This window comes from Panthera leo, chromosome E1 (genome assembly GCF_018350215.1).
Source record: "Panthera leo isolate Ple1 chromosome E1, P.leo_Ple1_pat1.1, whole genome shotgun sequence".
NCBI classification, from domain to species: Eukaryota; Metazoa; Chordata; class Mammalia; order Carnivora; family Felidae; genus Panthera; species Panthera leo.
Genome location: NC_056692.1, coordinates 3,148,336 through 3,170,652, shown reverse-complemented (window position 1 = coordinate 3,170,652; position 22,317 = coordinate 3,148,336). Strand labels below are relative to the sequence as shown.

Sequence of the window (22,317 nt, the reverse complement as noted above, 5' to 3'; positions counted from 1 at the left end):
TTCCTACGGTGTTCACACCCTCTGTGTCCTTACTTACTTTCAGTTTTCTCCTGATTTACTTTCAGGGCAAGTTCATCCGCATCAACTTTGATGTAACCGGCTACATCGTTGGGGCCAACATTGAAACGTGTATCCTTTTCCATAACTGCATAATCCAAACCGGAGAGGCGGTTGATCTTCCTCCGGCCCAGGGCAGCCCCGTGTGGCATCACTCCCACTCCCCAGGTGATCAGACTGAAGCCCAGAGGGAGCACGACATGGTCAGACACTTCCAGCTACTGAATGTTAATGCCAGAGTGTGGTGGTGGTGGTGGTGGTGGTGGTTTTTCATGCCAGTCCGTACCGTGTTCACACAGCCGGGGTAGAGGAGAGTCCCACTGAGGGGAGAATCACCTGCATTTGAACCCAGGAAACGTTGGCGCGGTAGGAGAGCCTTGAGGTGAGCACCTCCTATTGAACTGCTCCTGAGTCCATGTTGGGTTAGCCCTTGTTTACCGTCTGCTCACGGTATTAGTGGGATGGGCATATACCCCCCCCCCCCCAACAAGCCTTCTGCAAGGGCACAGTTCCAGTAGTTTCAGTTAGCGTTACGCAGAATATAAGTAGAGGAGAAACAAATGTCAAATACAAAGAGTAGTCCTAGAAGTTGTCATCTGCGTAGAAGGGCCTTAAGAAAAGAGAAGTCTGTGTAGAATTACTTCGATTAAAGAGGTAAGGGGCACCTGGGTGGCTCAGTCGGTTAAGTATCTGACTTCAGCTCAGGTCATGATCTCCTGGTTCGGGAGTTCGAGCCCCGCGTCGGGTTCTGTCTCTCAAAAATAAATAAACGTTTAAAAAAATTAAAACGGAGGTAATAAAATGGAAAGGATTCCAAATGATAGTGTCCCAATTAGGAAGGATACAGGTGACAGTTCTCTGCTACCTCTGACAAGTATCAGGGACCCTGTGATAGAAGTACAACCTTTCGATCCCTCGGGTAAGGGATAATTCAGAATTGTATTTTACATCTCCAGATACGCTCAGAGCCAGAAAGTACAAGAAACACTTGGAAATGACCGGGGAATAAATCTCGAGTTTCTTCACCTTGGTCCTGCCATGGCAGCTTTCCTGTAAACGTATTTTCCACCAAACGTGGACGATGTGTTTGGGATAATCTAATTTACAGAACGGATTCACTTTGGTGAAGTGAAGGGAGAGCTGACTTCAGAAGAGGTGGTCATCTTCCAGAGCAGAGAAACGGAGATTGTGTGACAGCCCAGGGTGACTGTCGACCGGAGACCCCACACGGGTCCCAGAGATGCACCCCAAACGCACAGGCGGGTGTGCTGTGGTCTGAAGTGCAGAAGCAGGTTGGGGGCGAGCCGCTGGCGTGTGGGAAGCCCAGGCAGAGGGGTTGTGGCCGGCTCTGGACAACCAGCACAGGGGGCCGGTGGTCAGTCTGGTCAGGGCCATCTCGGGGTATTTGGAAAGTGGATGTAGAGGGACCGGAGCCACTTGTACGAGGCTGTGTGTGCCAAGCTCTTGGGGACCACGGTGGCCAAGCACACATCCTGAGGTCCACCTGAGCCCTGAATTCTGTCCCTGCACTCATGAGCTATGTTATTTTGAGCAATTTCCTTTGTGCCTTGGCTTCTTTGTTCATAAAGTTGTGATAAACTCCCAGGAGGCTTTTTCAGCCTTCAAAGGCTTGAGCTCATTTTCTATAGCTTCTTAGAGTTCCTTGTTTAGTGCTGTGTTCTTTGACTATAACCCAGATGAGGGGTGGGGGGGGGGGGGGTTGACATGAACACCCTCTCGGTCCATGATTCCCGAAGATTAGTGAGGAACGTGAGTGCATATATTTTCTTTCCTTTTTCACTTATAGGTTTTAATCATTCAGAACGGTTCATCGCAGGAGGGTTAGTATATATCAGAGAAAGAAAACGTTTTACAGATTAAATTCGTACAGTCACGGAGAGAGGGCCACCTTTTCAATTCGATCCTTAACCATCTTCGCTCAGACCTTCTGGAAAAATCTCGTGCTGTCCGTCAAGCAAAAGATGAGCGTACTTTTCATATCTTTTACCAGTTGTTATCCGGAGCAGGAGAACACCTGAAGTGTAAGTTCACAAAGTTTCCTACTATTTTGTATTTATTTGACTGTCTTTTCAGTATTATGTTTTTTGTTGTGTTTTTTTTGAAAGAGAACATTTTGGGGAAACAGTACAGTTGACCCTTGAACAAAATGGGGGCTGGAGGCCTAACCCACCCCCCAACTTGTGAGTCCCCAGAACTGAACGACTGATCGTTGGCTGCTGCCTGGGAGCCTCACCGATAACCAGTTTGTTACACGTACTTTGTAGGTTGTATACACCATATACTGCGTTCTTACAACAAAGTAAACTATAGGAAGACACACTAAGAAAATCACAAGGAAGAGAGAATACATTTATAGAACTGAACTGTCCCCCCAAAAAAAAAACCTGTGTGTAAGTGGACCCGTGTGGCTCCCCCCTGCGATGTCCGGGGTTGACCGTAGTTTCGTACACACCAAAATGAAAATGAAATAGAACTTCCGTGCCACGGGTAAATACTTTTTAAGTGGCGGTTCTATAGATGGTGTTACGTCATCTTCTGTACGTTTGTTTCTTTTCTTTAAAACACTTTTAAATTAGGGGTGCCTGGGGGGCTCAGCTGGTGGAGCATCCCAGCTCCTGATTTCAGCTCAGGTCGTGATCTCGCAGTACACGGTGGCAAGCCCTGTGTCTGGCTCTCGGCGACAGCACCGAGTCTGCTTGGGATTCTCTGTCCGTCTCTGTCTCTGTCTCTGTTTCTTTCTTTCTGTGCTCCTCCCTGGCTCTTGTGCGCACACTCTCTCTCTCTCGAGATGAATGAAATAAGCTTTATAAAGAAAATAACATAAAAAACGAAGAAGTTTTAAATTAGAAGATACGCATTTTTATACAAGTTCGGTTTCAACATTTATGAATATAAAAAGTAAAAAAGAATAAATTGATAAAATCGAGTAAATATTCTTATTCCCGGGTTTATAACCAACATATACGTTTATGCTTCCACTCATACTAGATGGAGCTTATGGTGGACTTTTATGCATTTATTTTGTCGTGAATCCTAAGGGCTGGAAGCATAGGACTGGCTGGGGTAAAGTTCCGAGTCAGAGGTATCTGAGGGAGAAGGAAGGATGTCCGACTTCCTGGTCTCCTCTGAAATCGGCACTGAAAATTCGGCGCTCCTCCTGTGCGAGAGCAGACACCTGCGTCGTATCCCCTTTGTCACCTGGGCTGTAGGCTTTTGCTCACGCAGACATCTGTGGAAGCGTTGAGCCCAGAAGTGAGAGAAAGGACCCATAAGGGGAAAAAAACATCAGCAACAAATAAAGAGAGTAATTGCACTGAGAAATTAAACATCCGAGACGATACGGTCCGTAATGCCGAAGAAGAGAACTCTCGGGCTTTCAGACCGGCAGTAACTTCAGTCGCAATGAACCAAAAAAGTAAGATCAAAGTGTTAAGAGAAGGAGAGAGGAAAAGAGAGCAAGCGGTACCCAGTAGAGGTTAAATGTGAGGTAGGTGAGAATTCAGTGACAGGACAGAAACTCTCGGCAGAAACTCCTGGCAGGAGAGCACATAACATCGAGTGTGAAGATAAACAGCTGTATCTATTCTGACCCCTCCTGAGAAACCTCCTTCTGGTCTCCACACCTTTGGCGAAAGGATGCGTTAAGTTCTAACTCAGGGCCCCTAAAGTACAGGTAGTCGATGGGGGCGGCTGCTTTGATACTCTGTCATAAATATGGGTTGCACATCACTCTGAGAAGCAGATTTACCACCAGACAAACGGGCTCAGAGGGTTTCGGGGCACTGGCCTGGCTCAGGACCTGCCTATTCCACATTCTGTACCTTCTACATCTGGATCTTTACGTTCGTGTCGTCTTCCTATTGACCCCGTAACATCTGCTGTAAACTACTTCGCTAAGATAAAATTACAGATTATGGGGCTTAAAAACTTTCCCTCAAAAGATGGCTACGCTATTTAAATGTGAAAACAGTAAGGCCTAGTTATCTGGAAAATGTGCATCATTTCCCGGCTACCGATTTCTTTTCTTTTTTTTTTTTTTAATGTTTATTTTTGAGAGAGCAGGAGGGGCAGAGAGAGGGAGACAAAGGGTCCAAAGCAGGCTCCACGCTGACAACACAGAGCCTCATGTGGGGCTCGAACTCACAAATCGCGACATCGTGACCTGATCTGAAGTCGGGCGCTCAACCAACTGAGCCACCCAAGTGCCCCGGGCTACTGATTTCAAATATCCTATAAGCCACTGCCCCAGAAACTGCAGTTGGAATGTTTGCTGTTTCCACCCTCGTTTCCCCTCCTTGATAGGATGGAAAACTGTATGCTTTTGAAATGAGCCTATGAAGAAAAAGTGTGACAGGAAGAAGTGGAGGGTGTGGGCCACGTCTCCCGTGATCGGCCCAGCCCAGCGTGAAGGTGGGGGTGCTTCGTCTGTTGATGGTTATTTATTAAACCGTATCCGTTATGTTTTCTCCTAGCTGACCTGCTCCTTGAAGGATTTAATAACTACAGATTTCTCTCCAATGGCTACATTCCCATTCCGGGACAGCAAGACAAAGATAACTTTCAGGAGACCATGGAAGCAATGCACATAATGGGCTTCTCTCACGAGGAAATTCTCTGTACGTGGGTTTTCCCCCAATTCTGCTACTCGCTTAAATAAGACTTTAGCACAGCCAGCGGGGCGGGGGGAAGAGCGTAAACTAGGAAATGACAGAGAATCATGAGAATCACCCATAATTGTACAAATTCCTGAGACCTGTGTTACTGAAGAGCTCTTTACAGCTAATTTTTAGCAAAAATAAATGAGAATACGTCTCTGCTGCAATTTGATGCAATAATTTTATTTTATTTTTCTCTGTATCCATGTAAAGCAATGCTTAAAGTGGTATCTTCAGTGCTGCAGTTTGGAAACATTTCTTTCAAAAAGGAGCGAAATACTGACCAAGCGTCCATGCCAGAAAATACAGGTAAGCTGACCAATATGGTTTTATTTGTTTACGTGGTTCGTTGTTGTGCCACGGCCACAGTTGTGTCGTGCGGTTTGTCGTCATGTTCCCAAGCACAAGTTGCCAACTCTCCGTAACGTAAAGAAGTTCTCTGTTGTGTCTGTTTAAACATCCGGCCGCATTTCTTCACAACAACATCATAAAGCTCAAGTTGTACTTCTCACGCGCCAGGTGACCAGTAGATTTTCTCTTTCCTAGGCTGTGTTTCATTTTACTTCTGGAACTTTTTGATTGAGCCTGGCCCTTTGAAGTAGATAGAGTCTCAGAAAAGGGAGTAAGACAGACAAAACACACATCATGCAAAAAGATGTGTTTGTCAGCATTTTAATGGGGAGCGGGGAACCCAGGAACTACTTTGAAATATCCAATCAAATGAAGTAAACCAAGATCTGACCCCACCATCAGGTATATTTTTTTAGGCTCTGAAATGTCATTTATCATTTTAGCAAAGGGGTGTGGTCCGTTGGCTTTTTGTGCTTCTTTGTGTTTTTCAACTTCCCGTCCAGTACGTACACGCATGCATTCGTACACACGTTAACTAAAAGGGGCCAGGACCTAGAGGTCGAACCAAAGCAGTTGGTACGAGCCAGTGGCAAGAGCCACAGACCGAAGGAAGAAATGCCCTCTGCGGCACGGCCTGTCCTGCCCACACAGGACTACTGTCCAGTTGCTGACAACACGTGTGGATTGGTGGGGAGGGGGGGTTCAGGTCTTTGCCAGTAAGAACTTGGGTAAGTTCTATTCCCGGTGTAACTTAGAATGTGCTTTATCCTTATAGAATTTTCTTATTTTAACACTTAATCAAAAATTAGAGGGGTGCCTGTGTGGCTCAGTCAGTTAACCATCTGACTTCGGCTCAGGTCATGACCTCGAGGTTCGTGAGCTCGAGCCCCACGTCAGGCTCTGTGCCGACACAGTGGAGCTCGCTTGGGATTCTCTCTCTCCCTCTCTCTCTCTCTGCCCTTCCCCCACTTGCACTCTCTCAAAATAAATAAACCTAAAAAAATGAGAATAATTTTCACACTTGTTAGAACTTGGCGGTGTCCCCAGTGAGCGCGTGAGGAGGTACGTGCCCGGCTGCCGAGAACAGTAGTAACGGAATGAGCTGTTTATTGAGTGCTCGCTGTTGGCCATGCAAATTTTTAAAAACCTTTAGGTTTCTTGCCTACTAAATATTATTGGGATCATTATGCACGACCAGTTATCCTGGTAACATGATTTAAATTAGCATAAATGCTATTTTTCTCATTCTGTGCATCATCCATGGGTTCTAAGACTCCGTAACTTACGCTGAATTACCCAGAGTAAGTAACTGCTGCCTGTTCCTTCTTACCTAAGGATGAGTGGTATTCATTAGAAAGGATGAAGACCTGAAACCTGTCCTTTTTTAAGACTTATTCAGTTTATTTCTGGAGGTTTCTTATCGAACGTGTTGTGACTAGCTCGTAGGTAGAAGCCTAGTACTTAGGAAACGTTTTATGCTCTAGTTGCACAGAAACTCTGCCATCTTCTGGGGATGAATGTGATGGAGTTCACTCGGGCTATCCTCACCCCCCGGATCAAGGTCGGCCGAGACTATGTGCAGAAAGCCCAGACCAAAGAACAAGTGAGTTTCACATTGTTACTGCACATTTGTTTGAATGACAAGCTATCATCAGAAGACCTTCCTATTGGCAGGTAACAGACCTTAACAGAAACTCTGTAACAGGTGTTTCTTGGTACTGTGTGTTGTTTTTTCTCTTGTATGGTTTTCTCCAGAAAAAATTTTGAAGTGTTTTTTTTTTCTAAAGTAAATTTGAAATATCACCTCAGGTTTTCCCCAGGTAAGTAGATCATCCAGCAGGACAAAGCTATATAACTTCGGAAGCCCGCTCAGCCGTAGGGCGCGCTGCTCCCGGGTCCCTGTGTGGGTGGCCCAGCACCAAGAATGTGGGCGTCGGATCCACCCGTTTCGTGGCAGACTCCTTTAAGGCTGGGCAGACGGGCTGCACAGCGCCCCAAGGGCCCAGGAAAGAGTCTATTTTTCCTAGGCATCTTCTCCCTTCTCGTCAGTAGATCATCTCCAGTTTGTTTACCTGTACCTTTAACTGCCGCTGTGTCAAATGGAGACAACGTTAAGTAGCAAAAGCTATTTGAGTTCTGGGAACATTATAGAGCATTCAACTCCAGATAACCGCTAGTCATGCTTTGTAGGCGGTTTCCAGAATAAAAGGTTGTCGTCTAATTACAGGCAGATTTTGCAGTAGAAGCACTGGCGAAAGCTACCTATGAGCGGCTCTTTCGCTGGCTCGTCCACCGCATCAACAAAGCTCTGGACAGGACCAAGCGTCAGGGCGCGTCTTTCATCGGAATCCTGGATATTGCTGGATTCGAAATATTTGAGGTAGGTCTTTCTCTCTCCTGCTCTTCTGTTTATTCTTTTAATAAACACGAAGGCTCGCTCTGTACCGGGTGCACTGCAGGCACCGGGGCTATAATGGCAGATGAGCAGGTGCGGCCAAATTAGGGTGCCGTGAGGAGGAAGTGGGGGGCCCAGTCACAGAAGGTGTCTCGGGAGCTACAGGTAAGCATACCTGAGGAGGAGAAGCCCCCGGCCTCTGCGAGTTTTCCTACGTGATGGGAGTAAGTCAGTGATCTTGTATGGGAGAGAATTTGTCAAGTGTTAGAAAGTGCTAGAAAGCCGGCATGGCTACACCTAGCTGACCGGAGAGCGAGGGCTAGCAGACACAGATGGAGATGGTGCTCTGTGTCCCGAAGATGCATCACGGGGTCTGATGATAGATTTTGGCGTATTTTGCTGTTGCTGCGACTGGCTTTCTCCACGCCCTCTGCATCCATCCCGTCACTGGTTTGTGGTCACAAGTCTGCTGTGGTTGTGCCAAAACATTGATACAATTTCAGTCTCCTAAAAATTTACATCTTTATGTCTCCTTTGATGGACTGACTCCACGGTGAGGCACAAATGCTAAATTAAATACTTGTGGGACCAGTGTGATATCCTGGCCACCACGGGGTATGGAATTGCCTTAGCTTTAAAATGGACAACTCAGACGATCAGTCTGGCCTGAGCAGATCTGAGATATGTCACTGGGGGGCGCAGTCTTAGCCACTGAGCTGCCGCTGTCGCTGTAGGAGATTGCTTGAATATGTACTGATCTGTGGAAAACTTGAGAAATCATGAGAGGTGGCTGGGCATGTGTCACATTAAAAAAAAAAAATTTGTCGCCTTCTTCTACATAATCAGAAGGTACAATGAAAGAAAAGATCCCTGATTCCAGCCGCAACAAAAACGGATGAGAGACTGAAGAATAAATTTAAGAAGAAACAGCATAGTTTACCGAAGGCAACCTCCCAGTGCTACTGTGAGAAACAGAACCACCTAGAAAACGTACCATGTTCTCAGGGAATTTCCACCTCATAAAGCAGCAGCTCTTCCCCAAGTTACTTCTCAAGCAAACATGTCCGTTCAAAACCTGATGGGAATTTTAAGGGTGGGGGGAGACTAGGCAACCTTCTTCTAAAACTAATTTGAAAGTTGAATTAATGGAAAATAAAGAACAGATCGTAAAATTCTGAAAAAGGAATGAAAAGGATATTAAAAGAAGTGAAACATTATGTAAAGTTAAACTGTACTTCAAGAAGTATGGTCTTGACCTATGAATATATGGACCATAGAACAATGGAGAAGGTAAAAATGCAGGGTTGTGGTAGCGAGTGTTATTTGTGCTGGGGAAAGAATGGAAAAAACCTAAATGTCCACCATTAGGAAATTGGTTCAGGGAATTACAGTATATCCATACACTGGATATATTGGGTCCTGTACACCCAGTATGAAGAAGGAGCTGGCTTTATATCCTCCTGTGGAAAGACTCCAGGACAGATCAAGTTAAAAAAAAAAAATCAAGGTAACACACACATGTGAGTGCACAGAACATCTCTGGAAGGATCACGAGAAGCAGGGGACAGTGGCTAACCATAGAACAAGTAGGTGACGTGAGTGAGACTTCTCATGTGGCTCTTTGCCCATTTTTTTAATTTATTTACCTTGAGAGAGAGAGAGAGAGAGAGCAGGGGAGGGGCAGAGAGAGGGAATCCCAAGCAGGCTCCACCCCATCAGTGCGGAGCCCAACACGGGGCTTGAACCCAGGAACTGTGAAATCGTGACCTGAGCTGAAATGAAGAGTCAGAGGCTTACCCAACTGAGCCCCCCAGGCTCCCCTCTTCATCCACTTTTAATTGTACACCACGCATTACCATTTTAAGTACCGATTATATGAAAACGTAGTTGTAGTTTAAATGTGGAAGACAAGTTAGGAACTCAATTTAAAAAAAAAAAATGCCATCCCACATAGTTGCCCAAGCTGCATAAAGCAGTAGGGTCTCCTCATCCCGCGGTAAAACAAAATCCATTTACCTAAACGCGAATACGCACAACCGGGCAGTCTGCAAATATTCCCGGGAAATAACGGTGCTGAGCAGGACGAACACCGCGTCCCTGCCCTCCAAGTGTGACCGCATTCTCAAGCAGTAGAACACCCCCACGGGGAGAGGATTGGAACAGCTTTTTCAGACTATAAATCTCCTTGGAGACGGAGTACACGTTCCCTAATTGAAGATCACTTTTCATAATGAGAGCAGTTATTTATGGACACGTGCTTCTCGCGAACAGCATGGAGGCTCAGGGGAAAAAGGTTGAGAACTTCTAGCACCTAAGGTGATTGTGCTTAAAAATTCTTCCTATCCACCCATCCATCCGTCCTTCCCCTCGGCAGCATCATAGACAAACCGGCGAGTTCCCGAAGAAGGAAACAGCGGTGTCTGGAACGTGTGAGAAGACGACCCAGTTCCCGTCCTGACATCTAATGAACACGCGAGGTGGCGTCCCCGTCGGCTGTGCGGCTGTTGATTCGACGGTTCTGTGCGCTCCGTGCTCGCCACGAGGAGCGTGGTCCCCCTCCGTCACCACTGTGTTGACACTGGCAGAGGGCAGACCCTTGTTTAAGAGGAGGGAACGCGCCGCCAGGCGGCTGGAGCCTCCCGCTCCCCGAGCACCCTCATCGGGCCTGGCCAGGGTCTCGTCCACCACCCCCCGAAGCCAAGAGGACCTAAGTTGCTCCAGAGCCTATGGCTGAAGAGAAGAGCGGGAACAGGAGTCCGTCCACAAGGCTTCCGGACACTCGGCCCCGTGGCCTCTGACCTTCCCACGCCTCTTTGATTTTCTGCCTTTTCTCTTTCTCCCTGTCTCGCTTATCCCTTCGCTTCTGTTTGGTAACCATTCAGAATGGCACGGAGGTGTTTCCCACGTAGATGACGCGCTGAGCGCACAGAGTTTAGTGTTTCCCTGCTCTGCGCATTCCGGGAAGGTCCCCCGCGGCTGGTGCGGTGAGAGGCCGAGGCCCCTCCACTCAGGGCCCCTCCTCACACACAGCCCATGCTGCAGCTGGTCCCTGAGAACTTCCCGTGGCGGGTGTCGGTAGCGGCTGATCGGTGATTCCCGTTCTCTCTCTCCCCCTCCCTCCCCACGTCCCACATCCCGCCCCGTGCAGCTGAACTCCTTCGAGCAGCTCTGCATCAACTACACCAACGAGAAGCTGCAGCAGCTCTTTAACCACACGATGTTCGTGCTGGAGCAGGAAGAGTACCAGCGGGAGGGCATCGAGTGGAGCTTCATCGACTTTGGCCTTGACCTGCAGCCCTGCATCGACCTCATCGAGAGACCCGTAAGGGCGCGCTCCGGCAGCGCGGCGGTCGTTCCCACAGCGTCGTCCCCGAGGGCACCTAGCCCACCTAAGGGGTCTTTTCTTAAGTAGGCTCCACGCCCAGTGTGGAGCTCGAATTTGCGACCCTGACATCAAGAGTCACGTGCTCCACCGGCTGAGCTGGCCGGGCGCCCTCAGCCTAATTAGCTTTAAGATAATTTTCTCACATAAACGTCGTAGAAAAGAGATGCTTTGATGAAATACCTGTTTGAAAAGTAAGTAAGCAGCCAGGGAAGGCCCTTCCTCCGCCCTCTCGTGTGTGAGCCTGCCGCTTGCAGACCCCCCTCCACCGTGCCCTCACCCCCTGCCCGGGCCACACAGGGCCGCCCAGGTCATCCGGGAGCAAGTCACGGCATTTAGACCCCTTGTTCCCATAACTAAAGCTCATCCTTGTGAGCACAAGGATGTTCTTATTTGGGCAGGGTTTTTCCTGATTTGACTCTTCCAGGGGTTTGGGGGTAGATGTACTTTTAATAGCAGTCCTAGCACGTAGCAGAGGTCCTTTTCTTCTGGTTTAGTGTTCCCGCAGAAATACACAAGACCACACGTAACTCGTGCGCTTATGGTCTCCAACAGATGTCCGTGACTCGGCCGTGTGTTCTGTGTTTTCCCTGGCAGTCCAAAAGCTGTCTCCCAGACTTCCGGCTCTTTAGAAACCCCCGACCTAAAGGAGCAGTGATAACACAGAACTTGACATTGAGGGATGAAGTAGCAGAAGTAAAAAGGAGCCATAATCGTGGATATTCATAGTCGTGCTGTCACTGAGCCATTTAGAAAAGGTTAAATTACATTGGGGATCCTGTTTCAGAATTTAGCAGTGTTTTCACTGAAAGGGATTGAAACGTAAGAACTAGAGTACAAAGATGGATGTGTCCTCATTAGTATTAATGCGGAACCTCAGAGTCGCCTGGTGAGTGGGGTACGTTCAGTCACCTACGGCTCTGAACCTTTGCTTCTGGAAGATTACCTGATCCTGCTTGCCTTCGATTCCAGTGTTCCTTTAGCTGCTCCAAACCCTCCGAGAGCCGCAAACTAGTGAGCCCTTGGTCGGGGCCCATTACAGGGTTCTCCCAGCTTCTACCTGCTGGCACTTTGTCCGGCCACCTTCCTCTGACCATGTGGTTACATGTTTCCCGTATGCTTTAATCTCTGTCACTTTTTAAGCAGTATTTGTACAGAGCCAGCTTTCCCGATAAACGTAGGAAAGCTGCTCCTGGATATGGATTCCCAAGGCTGATCACGTAGGCTCGCCCTAGACTTGCCGCATTTAGTCTCATGTCACTGACGTGTACTTGCGGTGTGGTGTGGCAGTGCGGGATGACCCAGCGGCGGCGACCTAGGCCAGCACGTTTGGAGTGTCTCATGTCCCTTTCCTGGGCCCTCCGCCTTCCTCCAGAAGGGAAGTCCGTGCACCGACTCTGGGCACTTTTTCTTGATTGAGACCTTCTCACGTGCCCTGAAATCCACCGTTTTGTGGGATACGGCTCAGTGGGTTTCGATGCTCACAGCATCGTACATCATCTCCACTGCCTGACTCCAACGCTGTCATCGTCCCAGAGACCCCAGGCCTCCCACAGTCCACTATCTGCCTTTGTTTCTGGGCCTTTCTTCAGTGAACCAGTTGAGTGAAATAAAGTAGCGACTCTTGCGTTGGTCAAATACATAAAGTAACTGGTAAATTATTTGTCCCCCTTTGATATTTTCCGCTTAATGCTTACTAGTCTTGCCGTTTGACCGGGCGCTAAGTGATACGTTTTATTTAACCGTCCCTTAAAGAGGAACTTAAATCAGTTAGGATGTGAGATGTCGGAAGCATTCCATCCAGTTGAGGTTCACTTTCGTTCTGTTTCTCTTCAGTTTTTTGTTTTGTTTTTTTTTTGAGACGGAGAGAATCCCTCCGCTACCTTCTGTCCTAGCAGTTTGGTTTCCATAGCTTCAGAAAAGTCTTCCTCATCCTGGAAACTAACCTGCCAAGTGCAGAGGGGCATCCTGGTGTTGAAAGTGAGTGACAGTGAACTTGTCCGTTCTCATTATCAGGCCAACCCCCCCGGCGTGCTGGCCCTTCTGGACGAAGAGTGCTGGTTCCCGAAGGCCACGGATAAGACCTTTGTCGAAAAACTAGTTCAAGAGCAAGGCTCCCACTCCAAGTTTCAGAAACCCCGGCAACTGAAAGACAAAGCAGACTTCTGCATCATCCACTACGCGGGGAAGGTACGGGCTGTGTAACGGTTAACGGTAGCTTGAGATTTCGCTGCATCTGATGGCGCTGGTGACAAACGTGCGGGTAGACGTTCGCAGACCCTAAACACCGTGTGCGTCACCACTGCGTGGCCCTCGAGACAACCCACCTTTCAGATTGTCCCCGAGAACGTTCTGGGTTAAGGCTGAAAGCGTTTCTTGTTTTGTGTGTGTGTCCGCGTTTCCCCCCTCGTGTGGCCCGCCACGGCCAGGTGGACTACAAGGCAGACGAGTGGCTGATGAAGAACATGGACCCGCTGAACGACAACGTGGCCACCCTCCTGCATCAGTCGTCGGACAGATTCGTGGCAGAGCTTTGGAAGGACGGTAAGAACACGCTTCCGCCTGGAGTTCAGCTTGTCCCGAAACTTTTCCAGGGAAGGCTCCTATATGGTCCTTTTACATTAGATCCGTGTACGTATATTTTACTTTAAAACTTGCTTTCCCTAGAGCAGGGCTGCCGCTACATCGGAATTTACCCTGGGAAACAGAACGTCTGCCTTCCTGGTCAGATGCTGTGGGAAGTGTGGAACATTCTAGGCACAGGGCCGGAAAGAACTGCACACGTGCCTCAGGCCACCCAGGGCCCAGTGTGGTTCCTATCCAGGGGTACTGGGGACGCAAAACCAGAAAGGCCCTGTACACTCGCTCTGGGTCGCATACAGGTCCGTGAGCTGCGCCCCCCCCCCCCCCCCCCAACACACACGCAGTAGCTGGTGAACAGTTCAAATGCCCTGCATAGAGAGTAGTTGTTTTTATTTCCGTCAGCCCTCCGAGATCTTGTATTTACATGAGCCTCGGGTGTCTCGTCATAGACTAGAAGGTGCTACGAGTACCAGGGAAACGAAACGTCCGCGTGTCCGTGCGCAGGGGGGGCCGGTGCTTTCCAGAGCTTTGCTCTCGCTGCTGCCTACATCCTGATTGTACCCCACGTCTTCACTCGGCCCCAGGCCCCGCGGGCCCTTCACCCTGGAACTGGCCCGAGGCCAGCCTCCTCAGGAGCCTGGCTCACCCCCACCTTCTCTGGAGTATCTCCAGACCTTGTCATCCAGCCCCCTCCTCGGAGATAGAAAGAAACCCAGGAAGCAAAAAAGAAGGGGCGAGGAGTATTGAGGCAGAAGGAACAGGAGAACGTGAGGAGGGAAGGATAGGAGCTCCGGTCCGGAGCGATCACGTCCGGCAGCTGCAGTGAGCGTGAGGGCCCCGCCGGCGTGGGCTGCTGCTCGGCACACGTGGGTCCCGGGAGAGATCGTGCGCCCGAGACCGGGCGAGAGGAGGGGCTTGGGGGGAGGTTAGGTGGTCTTGGTGCCTGTGGGGGAGAGTCTTGCACCAGATGCTGAGTGCTCCCGGTTAGCGCAGCGGCCTGGGCGGTCGAGGCCGCACCGAACAGACGAGGGGGCCCCGGGCCTGTCGCGAGGAGACGGTAGCACAGGACACGAGACTCCAGAGCCGGAGTGGACGGACCCCCTCCGAGCTCTGGTTGTCACGAGGCCCGCGAAGGCCCGCACTCGCAGGGGGTGATGTGCGAGGGACGCATCCCAGAGAGACGAGAGGAGTCGGGCCGCCCGTCCCCTCGGCGGAGACTGACCCGGGCACCACGGCTGGGGGAGCGGAGCCACTGTGCCCTCCTGGCGCCCCCGTAAGAGCTCTGAGCACAGGAAACAGAGACAGATGCACCCAGACCACGGCTGTGACGGATGCCACGCGAATGGTAGGGAAGGAGCCTCTGGGCACGTTCGGTACAGGGAAGGGGTCCCTTTGGCATGTGCCGAGGCAGATTGTCACGGAGGAGTTGTCCTCGTCCTTGGAAGGGAACAGCGTGTTGAGTCACAAAAGCTGACGCGAAGGGAGGCTCATGGCTGCAACCGGGCCACAGAGAAGCCTGACCTCCAGTCTCAGGAGGACTTGACTCCATTGGAGAAGTGGCTTCCATAGGTTTGTGAGCCAGGGGTGACAGCGTGGGGGTGAAAGCACGGAGGTGAAGAGGCAAATTGGCAGTGGTCTGTGGGTTGGGATGAAGGACCCTGGGGGCAGGGAGCTGAGTGTGAGGAGAAGAGCACAGAGGAAACCAGCATTTCTACCATTGAAGCCTCAAAAACTGATTTTCTCCATTTTGAATGAAGAGAGAAGGTGTTTAGGGAATAATGACCGTATAACAAAAGAAATTAGGTCCTGGGCGAACGTACTGGTCCTGATGTTGCAAACCACTTTTGACTCTTTATTTACTTCTTTATTGTAAACAATTTTAAAATTTATTTTAACATCTGTTTATTTTTGAGAGAGAGAGAGGGAGACACAGAATCTGAAGCAGCTCCAGGCTCTGAGCCGTCAGCACAGAGCCCAACGTGGGGCTCGAACCCACGAACTGCGAGAGCATGACCCGAGTTGAGTTGGATGCTTAACCAACTGAGCCACCCAGGCGCCCCCTTGACTCTCTTATTTTTTTAAATTTTTTCTTTTCATTATTATTTTTTGAGACACTGAGAATGAGTGGGGAAGGGCGGAGAGAGAATATCCCAAGCAGGCTCCACTGTCAGTGCAGAGCCCAGTGCAGAGCTCGATCCCACAACCCTAGGATCGTGACCTGAGCCAAAGCCCAGAGTTGAATGCTCAACATACTGAACCACCCAGGCGCCCCATTATTTAATTTCTTAACCAGAAATGATATCGTGGGAAACACCTGGCCCATTCATACAGGACTCCCTCCCACCACATGCTTACCGTGGTCGTCCGTGAGGTCCGTGTGGAGACGATGAGGGACGTGTCCCTGGCCCCAGAGCTTGTGACCTCGTGGGAGAGTCAGGATACACACAGATGCGGTAACAGGATGCGCGAGCCTCTGTCTTGGCTCCAGCTTCCTCCTGGGCTTCCTCCATCCATCTTTCTCCTTTAGCTCTGCGCCTCGCCGTCCCCAGGTGGGGGAGCGTCGGGCAGTTGTGGGTCAGCGGTGTTAGGAGGGTAAGATCTGGCAGGGCCTGGACTGCAGGCGTCCACGCGTGTTCCGTAGCCCAGGTGGTGTGTCCGACAGGTAGGACCGTGTCTGGAGGGTCCTTACCTGCCTCTGTGTTCTCTGTCCATGGAGAAGTTAGGGTATTTAATTCCAGAAACGCCAGCAGCCTTGCAGACTCTTCTGGCCCCGGCCCGAACCCCGTCCATCTGCACTCGGTCCGTGGCTCGGAACCCCCGGGAAGGTCAGGTGTGCCCCAAGCTTGATCTGGCCATGCTAGCATCTGCTCTGGAATAATCCCACGTGTTTGGTGTCCTGATGATGCTGCTGTTAGCATAAGTCGTGTTGTCCATCGGCTTAGATGGACGGCGATGTACTTTAATCTGAGCGACGGGATCGCAGAAGTCTCTCGCTGTTGGTGGTGAAGGGGAGCCGATCTTCCGGGTGAAGGTCAGGCAGGACGGCGGAACCGTGTTTGTCCGGTTCCGAGGTTTGCGTGTTTCGTACAAAAAGTCAGCACCAGGCACAGCGTTTGACGGGGGTTCTAGGGCAGAAAATTCACCAGTGCTCACTGTGGGTGTAGGGATCTCGGGAGAGGGGAGCTTTTCTGTAGGAAAAGAAAATAGCCCTGGAAAAAAACAAGTCCTTGTTTTTTCTCTTTTCGTAGCCACGTTAATGCAAAAGCAGACAATGAGCAGCCGACCACGAAAGCAAGATGTATGAGTCGAGCTTGCCTGTGAAGGCACAGTCCCTAGAGTATAGAATATTTTGGTTAAAATAGGCTTTTAGGCTTTTATGGAGTTCACTCAAGGCCAAACCAGGAGCAGTGTAAGATTTCTGACGGCAGCCCTGCCCTAGAGATTCCTAGCGCCCTCCTTTTTGCTAAAAGATGTTTCGGGATTTCTGTACCAGCTGCACGCGACTTCTTGCCACTCCTTGGGGCTTGTATCCAGAAATTTAAAAAGCTAATGATTGCATTTTCATGTAAATGTGCCTCCTGGGGTATTTTCCGTGAGTAATGGGTATGATCCAGAAGTATCACCTTATGATTTGAAGTTCTTTTAACGTTTTGCTACAACAGATCTTGAATTTTGTTTTCCTTAGTAACTATTGCTAATTTGTATTTGAAGCCAATATGTTTCCAAAATCTGCATTGGAAGTCAAATTACGCGGCGGTGTGCATCTTTGACTGTAAAAGCCGCTTAACGTGTACACTTAGCAGAGTGCTCGAACTTCCGCAGTCTCGTCCCGATTTGCTAATTGCAAGATAATTTTATGAACAATTCCAGTACTGCCTTGTTTCTTTTAAATTTCATCCCGCGTTTACATAATCCCGTAATGCTGATACGATCTGATGCTGACCCTCGGGCGTGGGGACGTTTGGAAGATTACTTAGTAGAGAACTTTGTCCAGAAGTGCAAATTCTCTGGGCAGTAATGTCACAGGGGCCGTGTTGTAGCCCAATTTCAAAGTTGACTTGTGATGTCAAATGTCTCTCACACTAACTGAAGTATTTGTGTATCTGCTCTTCTGTTCTGTTTTTGCTGTTTCTCTGCTTTAGAGATTCAGAATATTCAGAGAGCTTCTTTCTATGACAGTGTTTCTGGTCTTCATGAGCCACCAGGTGAATGTATAAAGCCTGTAGGTCTTCTCAACAGAAGGGTTTTAAGTCCACAGGAAGAACTCTCGGGGGTGGGGGGGGGCCTGGTGGGGGGGGGGGCGGGGAGGGCAGGGTAGACGTGGGCGTGGGGCTGGTTTCTGGGTTTCTGTTTCTGTTTTGCTCATAGACCTGCATGAACCTTTCATTTCATGCTCATTTTTATTATACTTCAAGGCAGCTGTTTGAGTGCACAAACGATACAATTGCTACCGCATACACATTGCTTCTGACTTTACGCATAGCACTTCCAGCCCTGCACAGTAAAAGGTACGTCCCTACCTTTTCCAGTAGTGCCGTTTTGATACACAGTCCTCCAGGGGAATGCTGGGAGCCAGCAGTGTCTCCCCCGTCTCTGAGCCACCTCTGCACCTGGGATTCCAGAAAGGGATTGTTTCTCTTCCTAAGCCACGAACTTCCGGAGAACAGATAATTACACCTTCCTCCCACGTGCTGGTCTCAGCATTATACCTTCTGTTTGGAATTTATGTACATGTATAGTTGCCTGGCTTTTCCGTTGGAACTGGAGACCGTGGAACCATCCACGAGGCCCGACGGCGCAACTGAGACCAAGATGGAGTGCGGTGTTGGGTCGAATTTGCACCTGGAACCCAAAATTGAGCTCCAGACAGCTGAGCCTTGTGGTCTGAACCCTCGGCCCTGGTTTCAAATACAGCCTAGCCACGGCTGGAGGCCCTCCAAAAGCCCTGCCCGGAAGGAGTATCCCCAGCCTGGTGATCACACAGTGAAATTGTCAAGTAGTGAAATCCCAAGATAGATTCATCTCGCACAGTTTCCGTTAGTGATTCTTGAAGCGTGTTAATGCTGAGACCTGCATGCATGTCGAAAGTTTTTTAAAACTCAGTTCAAGGAGCATGCCCATCTTTACCCAGGTCACGATCCGCACCATCAGCTCTGGGTCGCATCCGGTGAAGGAAGTGTGTGGGGAGCGCTGGGTGCCGGGGTGGGGGCCGGACTGTACCCGAGCCGGAATGCGCCCTCCACGGGAGAGTCCAGAGGAAGACACTGTCTGATGCAGTCCCCCTTGGCCTCGGGGAGTCCTGCCCGAGTCCAGGACATGGGGCGAGGGAGACAAGTGGGAGGTAGTTTTGAGCTAACGGGCTGAAAGGTTAGTGCTTGATCTTTCGGACTTTGCCCCAGCATCGAGGGCCCTCTTGAAATTCCTCCCCCCCAACTCTTCTGGATTCTTGATCGCTTTAGAGAGTTCCAGACTGAGCTCTTTGAGAGCAGGGACCGTGCTGGTCCTCACACGGTCAGTAAGTTGTGGGGTGAGCGACTGAAAGGGGACGGGGCGGGTCTCCCCTCGCTGGCAGCACAGATGATCTTCTTGTAGGACCCTGATCTTCATGATGTGCGGACCAGGTGCGTTTCCGTGCCAGCAGCGCCCCGTACAGAGCCACCCCTAGGTGACCTCACACTGGCAGGGAGCGAGCTCGTTCACCTCCCCGTGGTTGGGTTAGTCGGCAGAACCAAGGGTCAGGGTTCTCCATCTCTCCCTGTCCTTACAGGGCCTTCCGTCCGTGCACCGTGGCTAACTCTGGTCTCGGCAGCCGTGCGTGGTGTTTCTGCAGCAAAATGTCTTTCTCCCCGATAAGTGTTACGGGTTCCAACCCCAAGGAGGTTTTGAGTGAAAACGTGGGGCTTTAGTGTTTCCAGTGACTTCTCAGAAGAACGGATGCAGCAGTTTCTAGGCTTCCAGGTGTCTCTGGCGTGCTAACACACAGCGCGTACCCTCATGGTGAGAGAACACAGAGCTAGGGAGGACGTGCGCATCCAAGGGCCCCGGAGTGTTAGGGAAGCAGCACGGAGAATCCATGCAGGTTCTGGGGTTGAAGGGGAGAGGCTGGGGTAGAGAAGGGCTTCCAGAAGCATCAGAGGAGGAGCAGAGTTCCCAGAGGCTGAATAGAGAGGTCATACAAGTTTCTACTGTAATCCAGAGGACAGTTTTCTTCCAAATCTGCTTTGACAGTCTTGACCTTGTGAGATACACCAGCAGCGAGCCAGCTATGGGGGACTGTAACCTCAAGTTCTAGGCAGCGTGTCTGGACTCCCAGGGGATGGACGGCAGGCTGTGTGTCTGCCGAAGGGCGGTGCGTGGCCCCCCCCCCCCCCCCCCCGCCCGTGACCCCGGCTCTGTGCCTTCCGTGTCCTTCTGACCACCATGAGCACCAGGTGGCCACTGACAGCTCTGGAAGGCTGGGCTCCACCAGAGAAAGCGTGAGAAGTGCAAGGAGCAAGTTCTAACTGTTGCTAGAGGACCCTCCCTCTACGCGCCCCCCCCCCCCCCCCCCCCGCCCAGTCCTGTCTTCATAGAAGCCCGCTTGAACTCGGTGGCCACCATTGGCTTGGACAGATTCACCCAGGGGAGGCTGGCCAGTGCTGCGGGAGGGCTTCGGGTCCGTCACAGGCCCGTGGGGGTCTCCCTCCATCTTCTCAGAGCCACCGAAATCTTCCTTCCTTCTTGTAACTGAGGGGGAAACTTTTCCCTTAGCCAGGCCTCCAACCGAGATGACGATGTTCTGGCTTCAGAAACGCTGAATGGGTTTTGCTTTGGTCCCGGAAATTCCATGTGGACGCGAGCATCGTGTCTGGTAGATGGTAGTTGTTTAATCTTCTTGTAACTTTTATCCACCAGTCATAATCTCTGTGTTTAGTGCTGTTTTAGGACCTGTGGGTTGGGGCCTGTGGGTCGTGGAGGGAGGTGTTTTGTTGTGCAGAATAGTCTTGTCCTGTTTTGTTTTGTTTTTATCTTGAGTCTTTTTTTTTTTTTTTTTTTTTAAGTTTATTTATTTGGAGAGAAAGAGAAAGTGCAAGCAGGGGAGGGGCAGGGAGAGAGGGAAAGAGAATTCCTAGCAGGCTCCAAACTGTCAGCACAGAGCCCAATGCGGGGCTCAAACCCACCAACCATGAGATCCTGACCTGAGGGCGCCCCTTGTCTTGAGTCCTCACAAGAGCTGGGAGCTCCAGGAGAAGCCGCTTGTGACCCTTGGCTCTACCAGGGTTATCGCGAGTGTCACGCGTGAGGGTCTGTGAGCCTGCATCTGGCCGCACCCGTGTTGCTGCCGCTGTAATTACGAAACCCGGAAGATCAGTATATGTCTAGGTCCTCGGCAGTTACGTAACGCACGTCCCCTTTCTTCACCGAGCACCAGGGCCCAGCCGAGGGCAGGGGGACCGTGCGCCCAGCGAGCCCGTCAAGGTGAGAGGGGAGCAGGTGTGCGGGAGAGGCTGTAGACAGGAGGGGGTCCCCATCTGCCCAGACCACTCCAGGCCCTGCCGGGGCAGTGAGCCGCAGTCCCCTGGAGGAGGAAGACCCAAGGATCGCATGCTCCCTGTCCACCTGTGGACTTCCTGGAATTTTTCTAAAAATCTCCAGACGCTCTAGAACAATGAACAGATTGGTTCCACCACCCAGTAGCGGAACCAGCACTAATGTGTCGTTACCACGTGATGGAGGTACGTGGAGACACCTTTCGATGTTAAAGATTGTTTCTGGGAATTCACGGCTGTTGAATATTTGTTTCCGAGTCTGCTCTTAACTGTCGGCAACGTTTTAGTGCGCGTTAGAGTAGGATTGTCTTGATTTGTTCCGATGAGTGTTGGGACCGTGCCGCGTGCCTAATACGGGGCTGGGTCTCCGACACCTTTCGTAGGTACACTGGATACAGTTCTCATTCATTGTCTGGCTACCGATGTGAACGTTAAAACAAGTTCCTCCCCCCGTTTTGGTTCCTGCAAGTGCGTTTCCAAAGAACTGACTCAAATACAGAAGTTAAATTTAGTAGCACCCGTATTTTGCCCCACGCAGATGCGAGGGATGTGAGAATCTCTTAGACCTCTCGTGTCCTGAGATCATCCCCTGGAAGAGCGGGTCAAGCATTCTGGCACCAAATGGTACAGTTGTTACTTTTCAAAAAAAACTGCCGATGGCACTTTTAAGAGATCGATGATTATAAGTTCCATTTTTGTGCTTTCAGATTCTAAGTGTGCCCTCACGGACGGTGGGGCTGCAGGGCCCCCCTGACTTCTCACCGTCCACATACGTTTGTATGGACGAACAAATTAAACATTAGGGTAAAATAGTTCGAGGTCCTTTCAGGGTCGTGGGCGACCAGATACTGTGAGACGCCCACCAGCGAGCGGCCCCACGCTCTGCCGACACCGCGGACCGAGGCCGGTGGCAGGGATCAGCAGCCATAACGGGCCTCGTCTCAAGTTGCTGAGAAGCTCATGTGTGCATTTTCTGCCTTTCTCTGGCGCTTGCCTTTACCGTTTTAGACGAGAACATAGTCTTTTTTTTTTTTTAACGTTTATTTTTTTTGAGACAGAGACAGAGCATGAACGGGGGAGGGTCAGAGAGAGAGGGAGACACAGAATGTGAAACAGGCTCCAGGCTCTGAGCAGTCGGCACAGAGCCCGACGCGGGGCTCGAACCCACAGACCGCAAGATCGTGACCTGAGCCAAAGTCGGACGCCCAACCGACTGAGCCACCCAGGCGCCCCGAACATAGTCTTTTTAAATAGAGGTCTTTCTAGGCCTTGATTTGGAAGTGAAACCCTGTGTTACTAGTGTGGCCCTCACCATTGAATGAAGTTCCCCAAGTGTCTCTTGTC

The 22,317-nt window shown here is 50.4% G+C and overlaps 1 protein-coding gene across 5 annotated transcripts in view; it reads left to right on the top strand.

Annotated features, from left to right (window-relative positions):
- Nucleotides 1-22,317, top strand: part of MYH10 (myosin heavy chain 10) — a 130,670-nt gene that overhangs the window by 63,294 nt on the left and 45,059 nt on the right. For all 5 annotated transcript variants that reach the window (XM_042915177.1, XM_042915178.1, XM_042915179.1 and 2 more), the window contains 9 exons: nucleotides 66-129; nucleotides 2,001-2,099; nucleotides 4,551-4,694; nucleotides 4,947-5,042; nucleotides 6,569-6,687; nucleotides 7,312-7,464; nucleotides 10,628-10,801; nucleotides 12,878-13,051; nucleotides 13,291-13,405. In XM_042915177.1, coding sequence (XP_042771111.1) covers nucleotides 66-129; nucleotides 2,001-2,099; nucleotides 4,551-4,694; nucleotides 4,947-5,042; nucleotides 6,569-6,687; nucleotides 7,312-7,464; nucleotides 10,628-10,801; nucleotides 12,878-13,051; nucleotides 13,291-13,405 — 1,138 coding nt within the window. The remainder of the gene's footprint in view (nucleotides 1-65; nucleotides 130-2,000; nucleotides 2,100-4,550; nucleotides 4,695-4,946; nucleotides 5,043-6,568; nucleotides 6,688-7,311; nucleotides 7,465-10,627; nucleotides 10,802-12,877; nucleotides 13,052-13,290; nucleotides 13,406-22,317) is intronic.